The 18303-nt window shown below is 30.3% G+C and overlaps 1 protein-coding gene across 1 annotated transcript in view; it reads right to left on the reverse strand.

Moving 5' to 3' along the window:
• Positions 1-18303, reverse strand: part of LOC145313440 (putative receptor-type tyrosine-protein phosphatase mosPTP-1) — a 141533-nt gene that overhangs the window by 1813 nt on the left and 121417 nt on the right. The window contains exons 16-22 of the mRNA XM_080152859.1: positions 17105-17181; positions 16431-16549; positions 15940-16061; positions 13328-13455; positions 12529-12650; positions 9536-9614; positions 7059-7194 (exon numbers count right to left, since the gene is read on the reverse strand). Coding sequence (XP_080008985.1) covers positions 7059-7194; positions 9536-9614; positions 12529-12650; positions 13328-13455; positions 15940-16061; positions 16431-16549; positions 17105-17181 — 783 coding nt within the window. The remainder of the gene's footprint in view (positions 1-7058; positions 7195-9535; positions 9615-12528; positions 12651-13327; positions 13456-15939; positions 16062-16430; positions 16550-17104; positions 17182-18303) is intronic.

The raw sequence follows: 18303 nt of genomic DNA on the forward strand, positions 1-18303 counted from the left end.
AATATACTTTTTACAGCCACTAATTACTTGCCAACTTACTAATAAATTATTAGAGATATAATTATAACTTTATAATTATAAGTAATAATAATAAAGTAAGGTATGTGACAGAGTACACAATTATTAAGTAATAATTATTTTTGTCTGAGGAATATAAAAAGCACAAAGTCTCATTCATGACTTGTTTATAGGAGCGTAGGTTTTCAATAACTTAATATATGGTTGCTAGATTAAAAGAATTACTGACAGACCTACAACAGATAGAAAGACATATCTATGGTATAAAGTGGCTGCGTCGTTATCCCCTGCGTCAGGATTTCTATCTGTCTGTCTTTCTGCGTTTGAGAGAAACATGGGGCTGTTTATTACACTAGTCCCCAAAGTTTCATATTAACAATTTTAAGAACTTTTACATAATTTTGATTGATTGGTTTATTCAAGTTGAATATCCAAACGTTTCAAACATTAATTGTAATCTACAGAGGGGGTAATTTTGTGTATCATCATTGGGTATGAATATCAATTTATCTGACATTAGATCTCTGGGAAATATAGTAAGAAAAGGAAAACTGAACACAATTTTATTGTATCCTATTTATGACAATCATGAATCATGAATGGTCATAAATAACCATAAGAGAAAATAATTTTCACCATATCTTAAAACACCTGTGGAACATCAATTACATCCCCCAACCCCTCATACCATGTTAATTTCTAATATTGTAGTAACAGGATGTCTAATCTATATTAACAACAGCTGAACTGATAAGTTTCTCCTTTTATCTATTGTTGTACAAAAGCGTTGTAAAAGGTATCCTACTAATATTTTGTATAAAACCAATGATAAAAAAGGTTTACTAAAACCCAGAAAATTGTTAAAACTAATCTAATCTAGTTAATATCTCATGAGAAATGAGAAAAACTAAAGGGCATTCTACATGAAAAATTCCAACGCCCTTAAAATTATAATTGAATTAATTAGTAAAATGCAACATTTTTTAAACCTTTACATTTGATACATTCACTTATTCAGGATGTATTGTACATTGTAATAACTTTATAGATAACCTAACCAGGATATGCTCATGTAAAGTATGATATTGCCAAAATGTATTGTCATATACACCGAAAAAAAAGTTATAAAATTATGCTTATCTAATTTAAAATTTAGGTCTCAGAAGTAAAGTATATAAAACGTGAGAAATGAATTGCAATGATTCTATTTCTAAAAGCGTCGTATATTGAATTAGGTATGATGTATAAATACAAAACATACATTAGATTTAAATAAATTTTGTGCTTTTAAATGAGTATTTGCTTTTTTACAGTGTACAATGGTTGAAGTAAATTATATCTGGCCACAATCTAAATTAGTTGTGCATAGTGAGTTCATATTCTATAGATATCAGATATGTACTTTTTATACTACCCTGGTGCTTACAAAGTAAAGCTTTTCTACAATTAGAGCCTGTTATTCACAAAGAAGACTCATCTCATCTATTTACTGTTATTGATGTATTTAAAAAATGTAGAATATAAAATGTTCAAAATTGAACAAGACTCGACAAAATGTCCGACAACATAAGCCGTGTGACGTCATAAAAGGGAGAGACCCCTTAAAAAGAGATGGATTTATTGACGTCACACGGCTCATTTTGTCGGAAACTTAACTAAACATCTTAAAGATAATATTATTATTCATGATTCTTGATAATTGCTTTACTTGCGTAATTACTTGAATCTTTTCTTATGATTAATTACCGAATATAAATTTGTATTCAAATAAGGTTGAAAGAATACAAATTTAGCATTGTTACCTCATAAATAGAAACGCATAAGAAAAGATATTTTATTCGATACATTTAGTTAATGTTTTTTTCTTAATTGTTGAAACTTGAAATCTATTATAAAAAATAATAAGTAAGGGGGGGGGGGGGGACAAAATTGTTCCTTAATTTTCAGCCAAAAACACAGGATGCTGCTTTAATTACGAACATAAAAAACTGGTAAAATTTAGGCCATTTTCCATGTAATTCTTGCAACCTTCTTAAAGCAATTAAAGATTCATAATCGAATTCTAAAACATGGTAAAATAAGTAGCTGATGTATTTAAACCACATAGAAATATAAAAAAAAACTCGATGTCCTACAAGTTTGTTGTGTGGTATAAATGAAATGAATAATCCAATTTGCACTTGAGTTTGTATACATGTAAATTGCATAATATCTCACAAATATACATTTTACCCTAAACATACAAATGCACCCACATGGGATTGCATCTATTTCACAAAAATAGACCTTAATAGGTTAGGTTAGGTTAATTTGGGTAAGTTATTCTTGGGATAGTTTTAGGCCCTCTCAACTCTGAATATTAAGCTCCCCGATATAGATTGTAGGTAGTCACTAGGTAGTATTTAGCTAGTAGCAGTTATAATCTTTCAATTATGTTGTACTTATTAAGGAAGCTTGTATGACCAATAAGCATAGTTTAGTTGTTTTATAAAATATCAACCTATATAAGCAAAAAGAGTAAAACAATTTTAAAAATAAAAGTAAATCATTTTTTTGAGTTGTTTATTTTTGTGAATTTTTGTTTCATCCACATTTAAGCAACGTATTTAAAAAAATAAATACATAGTTATGTTTCAATAAAAACTAAAGCTCAGGTTGGCTTTATGCAAAAACAATTTAAACTTGATAGAAAATGGCAATTTTTCTTTGAAAGCTGGTGCACATATGTAACTATTTGTTTTATTATTTCATAACCACATTTAGTTACAATAAAATCCCCCTCCAGACGGGATTGTACCCTTTAAACAAAATTGCCTAATGGTTGTTTAGGTTAGGTAAAGGCCTTCTGTTTGTACCGAAGGATCTCGCTGCACTGAATTATAGGGTAGCCCCTTATAGCCCCTCCCCCCAAATTAAATTTTTTTGAATCTAAAATAAAAAAGGGGTTATTGAATTCAACTCCCCTCCTTCTCAAATACCCCCAGAGGCCTCTAGGGGCGTGTCCGCTAATATTCCTAAAAGGACTAAGGACTAGATGAATATAGTTTGGGGAATACTTTTTGTGTGCATTTCCAGAGAAATCGTTAGAAATACAGAAACAAAACTTTTATGATTCTCTCATATTTGCGTTGGATTTCAGGTTGCATTTCAGCTTTATAAGATATTCATTTTTATTAGCGAATTTACTCTTTAGCTTACAGAAGGAGCACTAAATGTTCAGGTTGAACAAAATAAAAATTTCCTGTAAAATTTAAAGAAAAATCAATGTAAATAGCATCTTAAAATAGTTTAATATTATACTTGCTTGATGACAAATTATGTATGCGTATTTATATTAGAGTTATAAGTCACTTGAAAGTTTTCAATTTATTGTAAAATAAGAAATTATATCAAATGTTTTGATAAAGTTAAACTGACTATAATTGTAAAAAAGGTGACAACATCCATAAGTAGCAGAGCACAAAAAAGCATGGAGGAACAAACAGACAAAGTGAATTATAGATCAGATGTTCAGCTGTCACAAATTAGAAGAAAATAAAGAAAAACACGGACGGACGGACAAAGTTAATTATTGAGTAAGTTCACTCTCATATTTTTATACTTGTATCGGAAAGGAAGTGTTCCTTGGGTCATTCGTCGTGCTCTTTATGACTTATGCCTCCCAAACCTTATTCCGAAAGTCAGAAAAGACGACATTTCCTTTAGATTTACCTCCAATATGCGGCATTTTGTGTGTGTGTGTGGGTCAATTGCCTATCTAACGGTTTGACTGAACGTATAAGATCTCCAAGTCATACCGTTTTAGACAATACTATTAACCAATAACCTTAAGGGGATGAAAAATACAAAAGTTGTAATAAGTTGTATATTTCCCAGTATGTTCAGTATTCATTTCATGTATCTGACATAGTAGTATTTGGACAAATTCTTCACTTAAAATTTTACGTAAGTTTGTGAGTAAATATTCATGGGACCAGTCTAATTATTTTTGGTCTAATGTTTGTATGCGAAACCTGAAAGGAAATACCAAAACAGGGGACGCCAAAAATTGGGAAACAAATTGAGAGGGGGGGGGGGGTAGGAGAGGGTGCAGCAACCCTGAGCTTGCAATGTCATTTTATACAGCCTATATACCAGTGTAGTGTATATTCTGACTTGAAACTTTGATGCAAAGTTTATATACATAATATCCAGGAGTTAAGGGGGGAGGGAGGGGGGGGGGGGATATAGCTTCTACACATTGGTTTAAAGGACAATCATACATTTAAACAATTGCTTATTTTTTTTCAAATTATCAACTATTATAAGCTTTTAAATTCACAAAAGGAAAGTTTAAAAGAGGGCAATAGACCTTTCACAAAAAGTACCTAAAAATCCCTAAATACATATAAGTTAATCTTTTATAAATTCTTTGAAAAATAAAATGAAATTTGGTTCAATAGTGTCCCTTAAGTGTATGAAGTGTGTGTGTGTGTGTGTATGTTGGTGAAATTAGATACTTTCAATGTTGAAATACCAGAAAAGAGAGTTCTAACTATCCCGTAACTAGGGAATCTTCTCTTCATCTTATTTCCGTACAAGTTTTTTAACTTTAAGGATGTGACCATACGTCACTCTGTACGATGTAAGAACTGTTAAAATTGTTTTACACAATTCAAACCCACTTAACATGGAGCAATCAATCTAATAAACCTTATGGCTTTAGTTTTATTTTTTGTATTGTTCTTGAAATTTTATATTCTTTTATTTATAATTCATTTGATATCTGTATCTGCATTTTAAAATCATTTATTGAGAAATAATTTATGAAATGAAATAAATTAAGCTGTCTTCAGTTTTTTTTCGAAAATACAAAATAATCATTAATAAGATCATTGTTTTGTTTTCCCTAATGTTATAAATAAATATAATTTTTTCAACAAAATGGTGCGTTTAATATAATTATTATTTTGAAAAATGTCACGTGTGACGTCATAAAAATACGTCTAAGAAGAAAAGATGTGAGGAGAAGTGGGAAAGTAAACCACCCAAAAGAGATGAATTTTATGACGTAACACGTGACATTTTAGGCTTTTTCATTATTTTATTTCGACGGGAAAGCTAGTAGTAAATAAGTTTTACTTCATATGATATATCAATGGTTTATACAACATAAATATCTATAGTATAGATGTATATACAGACAACTACCTCACTTCCTTTTTCAATGACCTTTTCTGATACTTAGCTGTGTTATTATAAGCGACACCATTGGTTGATTTTTAATGACCCAATATAAAGGTTGCACAAGGTTGATGTGATATGGAGATACAGTTATTTAACCCTTTCTCCCTCTCACATATCATTTTTGGAAAGTAAATACTTTCTTGAAGCCAATCTTAACGAGAAAGGTATTTTTGGAAATGGGAAAATGTGTAGAAAACACCCATGTAAATTAGAAAATCCGCAGAAATCATTTTTAAAAGTTATTGGCAAACATTTGCAATGTTAATTTGCAAAATTAATTTTATGCCCTAAATGACATATTCTGAAATAAATCTTTTATGAAAGTTTATTATCTATGAGTTTAGGACATGCTTAAGACATAAAAAATATTTTCAGTGTTACTTTTTTCGCCCTACATGTGAAAAAAGGCATTTCTCACATTTTATTATAGAAAATTGCATATAAACAAAATAATTATTTTTTTCTACAGTCAACACAATAATTGGCATAAAATCTTTCATTTTAAATGTGAAAGTCAGATAAAGATTCCTTTTTAGAGCAAATATAGTGCAAAAAGTAACCAAGACGTTTTAGCAAAGTATGAATATCTAATGAAATAGATACTTTTAAATTTTGATATACATATCAGATAAAAATATATAAAAAAAGAGATCAAAAACTATAAAACAAGGTATATATTTTTTCACTCTGTCACTGAATAAGGAGCACTTTTAGGTTTGATTTTAACCAATGCAGCACTTAAACACTCATTTTTCAAGGTAAATAAACAAAATGAATGCAATTATACAATTAGGTCAGATTAATAATACAGTAAGCCTTTTTGTGGCAATTTTTTTTTGTTAAAATTATTCTTTATTTCTATAATAAACTGTATTAAAATCTAATGATTTGAAAATTCGTAATTAAAAACTTCATTTTTACACTGTTTAGACATATAAATTACAAAGAAAAAGATTAAATCCTTTAAGTTTGAATAATACTTTATATATCTACATAATAAAAACATTAAAATTGTTAAAGATTAAAAAAAAAGAAAAAAATAAGTAATTTTTAAAATCATTTTGTGTCGTCTTCATAAACTATTTCCCCTTTTATATTTTAGTCTGGTAGAATTCATAATTATAAATAACATTTGTTGAGCATATTTATGTTTTATTGAAATTAATTATAAGAATGTAAAACATTTTTTGATTGATTTAATATTAACAATTCACCTAACATTTTGTTATTTTACTATTTTTTGAAACTCTTTTATTCTTATTAATAATTCTATTTAACACAAAAAGCTCATAGGGAGTTGATAACCTTTATTTCTTGCTTTGTATTCTAATCAGGTATTTTATTTGACTACATTTCTTAAAACTATACAGCATGCATGTTTGTGTCAATAATGAAGACATTACGGGTTTTTATGTACAAAAAGTTGTTTTAAAGCAAGAAAAAAAATATAATCTTTCTAGTAACTAATATACAATTTCGTAGTTTTAAATATGTCTGTATTTTGGTTTCTAAAAAAAGTACAATACCAACAAACATGCATGCCTGAAAATTAGTTTCAATATTCGTAATAAACAGGAAAAAGAAACTAAGTCGTCGTTATAATTATTGTTTGTTATTTTTGGTGTAAGGTTTTTTTTAATGAAACTTTTTTGGAACTTGTTAATTCGATTTCTGCGGATTTTCTGGTTGCCAGAAATGAAATCTACGCATCTTTTTTAGCTAGATGGCATTTGTCTGGTTAAGATTGGATAAAAAAATCATTGGTTGGTTAAATTTAATAAGTGTGCTCTATTGTTTTACTCTAATGTTTATACCTGTAAAGCTGGCTGACTGCTGGAGGTTCTGATACTCTGCGAGGAAGCCCATGTCCCTCTCTGTGTGGAGCAGGTGCACATGCTGGACAAACATGTTGGTCTGGATACTAGTCCGACCACTGTCTTCATTGTCAACCTGTAAAAATAAAAATATTTAAATTTATAATAATAACAAAAAAATGCAAAAAATCCTATTAATTTTTCAGAGAGGTTATAAAATAATAAAACTTAATGTTTTGTATTTTCAAATTCTTTATTTTTTCGTCCATCAAAATGTTGTAATTGCAGTTTATAATACTATACTAGGGTACGCCCCTGGAATGTCGGAGGGATGCTGGAGTATGTCAGGAAATAGCTTTAAACCATCACAATACATACATAAAGCTTGCCAGAAGAGTACATCTTAAACGGCCCGGTACTTTCCGAGATCTTAAGCTTCAGACAAAAAAACCTTGTATTATATGATTTCTGTTATTTTGATGTTGTTACCTTTAAATATGTATCATCTGCCAATAATTGACTTTTTTGGTATTCCTAACTCGATAATTTTATTCAATAAAGTAGCTGGTTTCCGGAAATATAGATTTTCATGCTTTGAAGCATAATTTTATCAATAATTTTTGTGCATAAAATGGCCGTTGACAAAAGTGCATTGTCACAAGCTAAGTATATTCAAGGATATGGACATATGTTCATATTTATAATTTTTTTCTGAGGCTAAAGATCCCTTAAACAGCTGGACTGATTTGTTTTTCGTCAGCAGGAGATTATATTAAATACTCCCTGGCTTTAATTTTGTAATTTTGTTTATTATAATTGAAGCTGTACATCAATTTATCGTCCATTGTCTTATCCCTTTAGGTTGCTTGGTAGTACAGTTTTTTTTTGTGTAAAGCAAATGAAACGGTTTTGCCAACTGGGATAGATTTAATAGACCCAGTAGACCCAGAATGTACGCAAGTTTTAAAATCATAAGCATAAATAGGCTCTAAATAAATCAGTTTCTGTGGGTTGAATTAATATTTGGTTTGTTAAAACCTTATTTTGTTGTTCATTGTAGTAAAAAAACTTTTTAAAAAATATTTGTATTTCTTGAAAAACAATCTATGTACTGTACAAAATAAGAACCAGAAATAGTTTTTGTCATACCCAAAAAACTCTCTAAAAATATTGGGATGATTTCAAGGGCTTTTTTCTAAATGATTTCAATTTCTGAACACATATCTATGTATCTGAGTATATTAAATTATGTAGAAATTTTTAAAAATGGAAGTTGAAAACTGAGCTAAATCTAAATTGTTGAGACAGCCAAATTGGTTGTAAAACATAATTAAAGAGTAACATATAAGGAATACAGGGGTAAGATAATTGGAGATTAATTTACTTCTTCAAAATATAAAAGGTTTTGTATCTTCGAAATAAGAATCTTTATTAATCGAATCGTATTGTAGGAAGGTTTCCGGGCTTATTAAAAAAAGGATTAAAAACAGTTTTATAGACCCCGAGGGGCCACAGTCCTGGGCTAACAAAAATGGTATAAATTGTATGATTTTTTTTTCAATGTTCGTGGAAAATTATCTGCAATAGGATGCTATACATGATTTTTCAGTATGGCTGAGAACTGGTTCTCTTTTACAGTGAAGCTTCTTATAGGTCCTGGGAAGGTTTTAAACTATTTTTGGGAAGGGTGTCTTCGCCCCCCTCCCCCCCCCCAAAAAAAAAAAATTTTGAACTAAAATTTAAAATTGGATGAGGTCGACTTTTCCCCCTCCTACCTTAAGTGCCCCTAGAGGCTTCTAGGGGGCGTAGCCGCTAGTGTTTATTAAACCAATATAAGATTTTTAGACTGTGCTAGTTATTCAAAATTCCTATTTTTCTTAAGAAAAACGTAACTCCCATTGTCCTATCCACCTATTCCTTGCTACTATATAGATAAAGTTTAAGAGTGGATATGTGTATAAACTACAAAATACTTTCATTAACATTTTACTTAATGATAAGAAATTACAGCTTTATATTTAAAGGAATTTGTTCAAGACTGCTTTCTTATAATTCATTTTAATCCAAAAATATTCAAATTACCATTAATCATTTTTAAACTAAAACGTAAAACATTTAAAGGGTTTTTCTTTTTTAACACAATAGAGAAAATTTGTATTGAAAGGACTTGATTTGAATTTTCTAAGATTACCTAAATTAAAGTTTTCTTAAGAAATTTATAAAGTAGCTTTGTTAATAAGTCAACTAATTTACAGAGGGGAATGTGCATTCGAGCGTAAATTATACTGGTACCCAAAGTTAAATAAATACTCCGCTAATTCGGCTTAAAAATTAGGTAAACTTTTAATAAATTTTGATTGGTTCTTTCAAACCACCAGTGCACTAACTTCCCAACCAATAGTTTTAATTTATAAGGGGATAACATCAATTTATCTTCTATTGTCTTTTCCCCTGAGGTCCCTGACTAATGTACCAACCTGAATATCCCACATAAGAAAATCCTCCTCTTTCCTCATCCCGGCAGGAATATAAAATCTTTTACTCATCAAGTTTCTCCTAAAATTAAATATCAATCAGTTCTTTAAAATATAAAATTCAATAAGCGTAGCAACGCTATAAATAAGGGCCATTAAGCTGTTCGACCGCCTGTTTAACGGTAATGGAATAATATTATAGAAAATTAACTGTATCTTTCAAATGAAATGAAAATTTGTCTTCATTTTGAAAGAACTTTTCTTAATTAACTTATATTGTACCATAATAAAAAAAATATACTACAAACTTCCTATGGACACAATTAATCTTGTTTTTTTTCTATAACTAATTAATGTATAATTGATATAAATCACCTAACAATGCATTTTTACAAAAACAAGTTTAAGAAATAAGTTAAGTTGTTAAAAAAAGCAAAAAAGGTAGATGAATAGATATCTAGATAGCTAACTAGATATCTAGATAGCTAGATGGATAGATTGATAGATAGATGGATAGATAGAGAGATAGATAGATAGATAGATAGATAAATAGATAGATAGATAGATAGATAGATAGATAGATAGATAGATAGATAGATAGATAGATAGATAGATAGATAGATAGATTGATAGATAGATAGATAGATAGATAGATAGATAGATATATAGATAGATAGATAGATAGCTTGATAGCTAGATAGATAGATATATAAATAGTTAGATAGATAGATAGATAGATAGATAGATAGATAGATAGATAGATAGATAGATAGATAGATAGATAGATAGATAGATAGATAGATAGATAGATAGATAGATAGATAGATAGATAGATAGATAGATAGTTAGATAGATAGATAGATAGATAGTTAGATAGATAGATAGATAGATAGATGGATAGTTGTGTGTGTATCCCTCGTAGTTGGCACTAATAGTTTGCACTTCAAAGTAAGGAATTTGCATAATGTGCAGTGAGAGAAACTAGGAATACAGGAATAGGCAAATGTTAGATTAATTATAATTCTATAATCATTTCCATAAAAGAAATTGGTAAAACCAATTTAAAGGAGAACCAATTTGGCACGACGGGTTAGAGAGATCTTTCGATGCAGATAAACATCATACCTCTTTAAATTAGGGTTGGGTCGGATACTTTTTTGGCCGGATACCGGATATACGGCTGATTTATAATGCCGGATATCCGGTTCCGGCCGGATATCTGGCCAACGTTCGATATCCGGCAATTTACCGGATATTCGGCCGGATTATCGGATATCCGGCGTCAAAAATCAGCCGGATATCATATAACCGGATAGTTTTAATATCCGGTATCTTGCCGGATATTAAAAATGACCGGATAACCGGCCAGACCGGATATCCGGCCCAACCCTACTTTAAATAAGGATTAAAATTAAGATGAGGGGAAGCTGAATTTCTTTTCATTGGCCAATCCTTTTATCCCTGGTAGCAGGAACATGGAAGTGTATGTTATTAATTGATTATCTGTGCACTTTAAAAACACTAATAGCTTAGTACACCTTAGAAATCAATAAATGCAACTGATTTTAAAAAAGAAAAAATACTATTTTAGCCTTTTAGTTCTTCTAAAATCAAATGATTTTTATATTCATTTGGCTTTAGAAAGACAATAATAGAAAGTAATTTAAAATCAGCACATTCACTCTACACTCATTTAGGCACCAACATGCATAGGTAAATGAAAAATTTAGAGTCCGTTCAAATCCTTGACATATTTTTTTAATTGTGTTCTTTCTACCTAAAGTCAATATTCATATTATATGAATCTATCTATCTATTAATAAAGTTATGTACTTAGAATCTATCTATCCATTGATAAAGTTATATGTTGATAATAATTGCTAATTGTTCTCTTTACATAACAAAGGCTTAATTGCTTCAGGGTTCTACTTCAGGTGTCCTATCTGTTCCACAAAATTTAAATAAGTTTTCAATATTAAAAAAACCTAATAGCCAATAAGCGTTGGTGAAGGGTTATCATCATTTTATTTCAGCGGATATCAAAATTATTAGATTATATCCAGTTTAGTTGGCCCCGAAGTCCTTAGATAACAAAAGTTGTATTTTTATTTTAATATTCGTGGAAATTATCTATAATACGAGGCTATATGGTATTTTTCAGCATGGCTGAGAACCGATTCTAATCCAGTGGATATCAATCGGTTTCGAAGACATGCTTGAAATTGATTTATTGACTAATTTTTGAAATTATGAACGCTGGTTCTATTGTGGAAATGATAGTACACTTCATCTTCAACAATTATGTAAAGTTGTTTCTACATAACAGCACATAAAAAATATTTAAACAATAATAGTAATAGATTTTTAATTGTTTTTTTTTCTTCTATTTTTTATCCATAGTAGCAAAATAAAGTAAAAGACAATATAAATTCTCTTTTTAAAGGGGCTCAATAGAATTATTCAAACAAAAAAAGACAGAATTTATATTTTAGGCTCATTTATAATATTTGTTGTGAAAAATGAACACTATGCAAAGTAACTTTGATTCATTTAGTACCATTGAACTGTTGTTCAAATTTACTAACAGCAAACAATCTTCAATATTCATCAGGTTTCCATTAGTTACTATATTAGATAAAGTCGTATCAAAATTATTATAAAAAAGTATCATATTATAGACATCTTTCCGCGGATATTGAAATGAAAAAAATAAGATTAAAACCAGTTTTGTTAGCCCTAAGGGGTTGAAGGCCCGGGCTAATAAAACTGGTATTAATTTTATTACTTCCATTAGAATATTCGTAAATAGTTGTCAGTAATACGATGCTATACATGATTTTTCAGTATGGGTCAATACCGGTTCTAATCCAGCATGCATATATTCATCGGAAACTAAATTTTGATTGTTGTTATTAGTTTCTTTAAAAAGTGCTGCCTTAACTATATATCTTAACACCGATGAGGCGAACGATCTTGGCAGAACTGAATTAACCTACCTCCAGAAGGCTAGGCCTAAAACGGCCACAAGGAGAACCACAAATACCAGGATGCCACCCAGGATGACCGCTACGTAGTGACCGCTGGATTCTGACACAACACCTTCTCTCATTGGGGATACCTTGCAAAATACAAGAATTATTCTGCTTTTTATATCTAGGGTAAGTAAAATAAGCCACCTAGAGAAAATCTATTTTGCTTGGTTTTTAAAGAGTCAAATTATTTCATAATATTGTAAACTAACCAAGCAGAAACAATAATTTTTTCTAAAGGATATTTATTTTAGTTTTTAGAAAGTTTTAGGCAAAAATGTTTTATCCATTAATAAAATATCATCTTTTATTTTCAAGGGAAGATTTCAACAAAATTAAGAATTACCAAAATGAGTGACCAAAATTTTCTTACTGGTTTTTACATCGAAAAACAATTATATGGAATAATATAAAAATGCAGTTTGTGAAAAATATAATATTTCTAAAACATATTTGTAAATATATTGAAAAACAACTCCAACATGGAAAGGATATATCATCTGATAAAAAAATCTCTTGTCTCAAATTAAATTGTCGAAGTCAAAACAGTTTTCTTGGCTAGTTAACATTCAAATTATAACATTTGATGTATAATTACTTGGATGTTGCACTAGATTAAGATTTTCATGTACTCTTATAAAGCGATACTCTTAACTTGCTAAAATAACGTTACCAATTGACCAATACATGAGGTCTATATAAACTAACTTAAAAATTTCCCTTGTTAATATATCCGCGTATTCTATATCCATTACTATAACTGTACCTGAACCCTGTCGCAGTCCTTGCCCGCCAGGATGTGTATGATCTCGCTCTTGTTGCCCGGGTACTGCAGGCTCTCAATGTAGAGGGACTGCGTGTAGGCTCGCATGTAGATACTGTACTCGGATCCAACTAAACAAGTTTTTTCTTAATTCTAAGAGAAATTAAAACATTATAGTTAATAGTATAAAACATGCCAATGAGCTATACAAAGCTTCCATGAACTTTCTTTATTATAAGTGTAACACGCGAACATGATATCAAGCACAATTAATACTTCCAAACAAAGGATATGAAATCAAAGGGTTAGTTGTCTACAATAAGTGGGTTGCTAGTGGCCTGAGACCTACATTTGTTTTACCAATCATATCTCCCCAGTGCAGCGGTATAAACACAACCAACTACTTTGAATAAACGAGTAATGAATTCCATGAACTGCAATAAATAATTTTTTGAATGTGTAACCTATCATGCTTGAGTTTTTTTTGCGTGTGGATGTGTGTGTGTGTTAGTTTGTGTGTGCGTGTGTGTGTGTGTGTTTTTGTGTGTGACAAAAAGTGTGCATGACATGTGATTGTGCACATTTTAGAGCTATTCAAATATAGAGGAATATATTGTAAAACACATCTCAATGAAATTTCTCAGAAACCAAAGCCCTGATCTGGAAAAAGACAATTCACGATAAATTTATGTACATCCCCAATAATGAGAAACAAAATTACCCCTTCTCTATATTCAAACTATTTGTTGTAATGTTAAGTCACTGCTAGTTTAAACTAGATTTTATAAAAGTACCAGAAGAGATTAAGCCAACAAATAAGAAAACGTGATTATATAACTTTGGGTACCAGCCAATGTACTCTTCCTTTTTGGTTTATGAAAAACTAATAAAGTAAAGATCAATTAATTATTATACTGCCAGCAAAGACCACGAAGTCGAATATTAGTGAACTTATTGAATGCCTTATACAGATACAAGTACTAAAAATGCTACAAAAAGTAGTTGCAAAAATTTAAGATTAAAGAACAATTATATTTTTATGGACATAATCATCTTACATACATAAAAACTAGATACAGTTTTAATTATATCTTGTTATAAATCTGATACCTTTATTGAAATTACCCTTTTCATTAATCCACTTATGTTTCCCCCCCCCCCCCCCACCCCTCTTTGACTTCTCAGCTTACACACTTTTTTTCCCTCCAACCCTTAATCAAATTGCATTGCAAAAATGCATCATTTTTATCATCTATCTATCAATTTTTTTATCATCTATCTATCTATGTACCATTTATATCATCTATCCATGTATGTGATGTTCATTAGCAGACAAAAAAAATGTTTCAAAAAAGTACATTTCCAAAAAAATGAAAATTGAAGTGGTTTATCAACATAGTAGATAGTAGGGGAGTAGCATCTAGAAGCTAAAAAATTGTTTGTATGTATTTATCTGATATTTCTTTACTTACAAAAAAAATATGAAAAAAAGATTGATATATGAAAAGGGGAAGTTATTTTCTATGCTGCAAAAGTGTAATTGTAAAAATATAGATAAAGGTAAAAAGTGAGTTTTATGTAAGAGCATAGATCTAATTATATTTGAAAAGAAAGAATGAAAACATTAGGGATGGGCAGCCGCAGCTAATTTTAGTGGCTATATTTTAATCTGCAACCGTCAGCCACATCATCCTTGTCAGTTCCCGAGTAAAAAGGTTGCAACTGCTGAAATTTTGGCGGCTATAAATAAAAATCTAACTGAAACCGCCGGTTTTTATCGACCAAACAATCAGCAGCTTTTACTAGCCTCTGTTAACATAGGCAGCTGGCTACTCTTAAAAAGTATGCATCATATATTATGTAAACACAATTTTCTACGCATCTTGCAAGAAAGGCATAAATTTTACTTTTATTGTACTTTAAACTTTCTTTACTTTTCAACTAGGTACTTGATTTTTTCAATGTGAATATGTTGGACAAACAATTTGAAAAGCTAATAATATAGATATATGAACTAAATAAGTTTTATCAAATTGATTCAAACTTATGTAAAGAAGCGTGTAGAAATGGGTGTGGATACCCTGGCAAACTTAATGGGTGTGGATACCCTGGCAAAACCCTGTGCACGCCACTTCTTATGTGTACTATCTATAATACAAAGTAGCTTGATGTCTGTCTGTCTGTCCGTCTGTCTGTCCCTTAAGATATCGGTAACCACTGAACCGATTGGATTCTACTCTTCAGGGTATATACCTATTGGTCCTGTGGTGGTTTTAAGCTATTTTCTTGGGGGGTGGGACACCCCCAACCTCCCAAAAACAAAAAAAATCCCCCCCCATTTTTTTTTTTTTTTTTTGCTGAAGATTTCCTTGGTCCTTTAACGAATTTCGCCTTAATTTTTTTATCACCTCTTGGGGCAAAGCCCCTAGAGGCTAGGGGCGAAGCCGCTAGTATTTTATAGAGTAATATATTTTATCTATGTTTATAAATCAAATAATTCAGAATTTAACTTATAATTAATCTTGTTTAATTGCATACTAATAAATATAACGATACAAACCTTTAGTAATATGATTTTTTTTCTAGAAAATGAAACATAAACAATAAATTTATACCTGTAAGATTATTGATAAGAATTCTCTCAGCAGGTTTACTGGTTGTGGAGTCTACTGGTGGCACTTGGATATGCTTCTCCAACCAAATAGCTGCATACTTCTTCTTATAGTACACTTTGTAACTAAAAATATACAACTTTAAAGGTTTGGCATTTTTACAATCAATCCTGAACATTAGAAATATCGAAAATAGTTGTGATAAAAAAATGTTTAAAGCAGAAATAAATAAACCCTTTTGATTTAAGGGGTAGGGGGTATTAGTCAGGTATAAGGTATAACCAACAGATGAAACAAACTTAAATTATATTTTTGGGGCAATTGGATAGGTCGTCAATTTTACTACATATATGTTGCCTCCCAACGTTAGCGGAAAACCACGTATAAGTTTCGTGATTTTTTCCGAATTAATTCCTTTATAGGTATAAGCTGGGTATTAGCAACCAAAATTTTAAAACTTTTTGGGTATTTTTTTTCTTCCATTGTCAACGCACCTGTCAATAGAATGATAGTGGATAGGAGGCCTGGCCCACTCCAGGTAAACAGAATCCTGTCCAGGACAGGTAAGGTTGGTCAACACAGGAGCTGCAGGACCACTTACATCAGTCATTACCTAAAAATATCTCACAATAAGTGGATGGAACTTTTTAACCCGTGTTTTACAATGCATGAAGACACAATAATTGTTTGTTAAAGAATGTACATAACTAACAGTACCCTGATGAAATATGTTTATGGCATGTTTTTAATTTTTGAGAAAAGGGATAGTTGGCACACGTTCTTTTATGAAAATAGTAAATGGTGTACTTATTAAAAGAAATGACAGTCTGATTTGAAGAAATGGGAGAACCTACAAAATTAAACTTTTTTAGTTACAGAAAGCAGCTGCAAAACTATAGTAAATGAGCTAATTTTTTATTTTGTATTGCCCTATCCTTAAACACTTATTTAATCATAATTTAAAGTTTTATTAAAAAAATTAACATCAGGAATTTTGCCAACATATCAATTTAATTGGAGCTCCTTTTTCTAAAAAAGAAAGTTAAAAATCTTCATAAATATATATAATTATAGAGAGTGAGAATATTTAAAGAAGACGCTTTAAACTATCCCTGCTTTGAACAGAATGTATGTAATCATAGGTAACACAGCTAAGAAATGTGTATACCTGAATATCTTCAGAAGCATTTCCCTCATTCTTGGCGTTAAAGGCTTTCACAAATATGTTGAACTTTCTGTAAGGATCTGAAAATAATACAATAGAATTTATTTGGGGTAAGAACACTTTTCTCAAAACCAGTATGGCTTCGAAACCGATAAATATCTGCTGGATTAAAACCGGTTCTCAGCCATACTGAAAGATCATGTACAGCATCGTATCACAGACAATTTTCCAAAAATATTAAAAACAAACATAAAATTTCGTTAGCCCGGGCCTTCGCCCCCTCGTGGCTAACAAAACTGCTTTTAATATCCGCTGAAAGTTGTCTATAAAACAATTTCATAAATAACTATTAATGTATCGCAGCTACCCTAAAACTAGAACATGTTAATACGTCACCGAAAGTAACAGTAATGTAACCGTACACAACCTTGAATATGTTGGAAATAAACCAAAAGTAATGAATTCCAGCAAATGTAAATTTAGTATTTTCAAGGCTCCCTGAAATTTGAATATCAAAGTCTGCAAGTAAAAGCACTGCACAGGTTGAATTTCATTATATTAGTGCACTCACATTTATGTCAAGAAACCAATGTTCATTGTAAAATTGACATACTATCATAATATAAAAGAAACAGGATGTTTGTTTGTCTGTCTGTGTGTGTCCGAAAGATTTTACTAATTGCTGAACCTATATGGTTCTCCTTTACAGTGAAGCTTCTCGTAGGTCCAGAGTTAGGGTTATAACTATTTTGTGGGAGGTTAACACCATTCTCTAAAGAGAATTAGGATCTAGAAAAAAAATCAACCCCACGCCCCCCGGAAAATATGCAAAACAGTAAAAGTATCTAACTATGACGTCAGAAAAAATTAACAATTATCCAAAAAGAAGCCAGTATTTAATGTGGTAAAATATATAGCGGCCTCTCATTGGTTAATTGTTAATTTTTTCTGACGTCATACTTCGACACTTTTACTCTTTTCAAAAAATGTTTTTTTTTACTTTTTCTTTGATGATCTAAAATGATAAGTTAACTCCACTCCCCTTTCGCTCAATTGCCCCTAGAGGCCACTAGGGGGCAATTAAATCTTAAAATCTTTTTTTTTTTTAAATTATTGATTTAAGTTTACGAAAGTTTTTTTTTACATTTTCTTAATTGTTGTTTTATATACTCATATTAAAATGTAAGTCTTTAAAATTTAAT

This window comes from Acartia tonsa, chromosome 3 (assembly GCF_053477335.1).
Source record: "Acartia tonsa isolate MP-2025a chromosome 3, ASM5347733v1, whole genome shotgun sequence".
In the NCBI taxonomy this organism is placed as follows: domain Eukaryota; kingdom Metazoa; phylum Arthropoda; class Copepoda; order Calanoida; family Acartiidae; genus Acartia; species Acartia tonsa.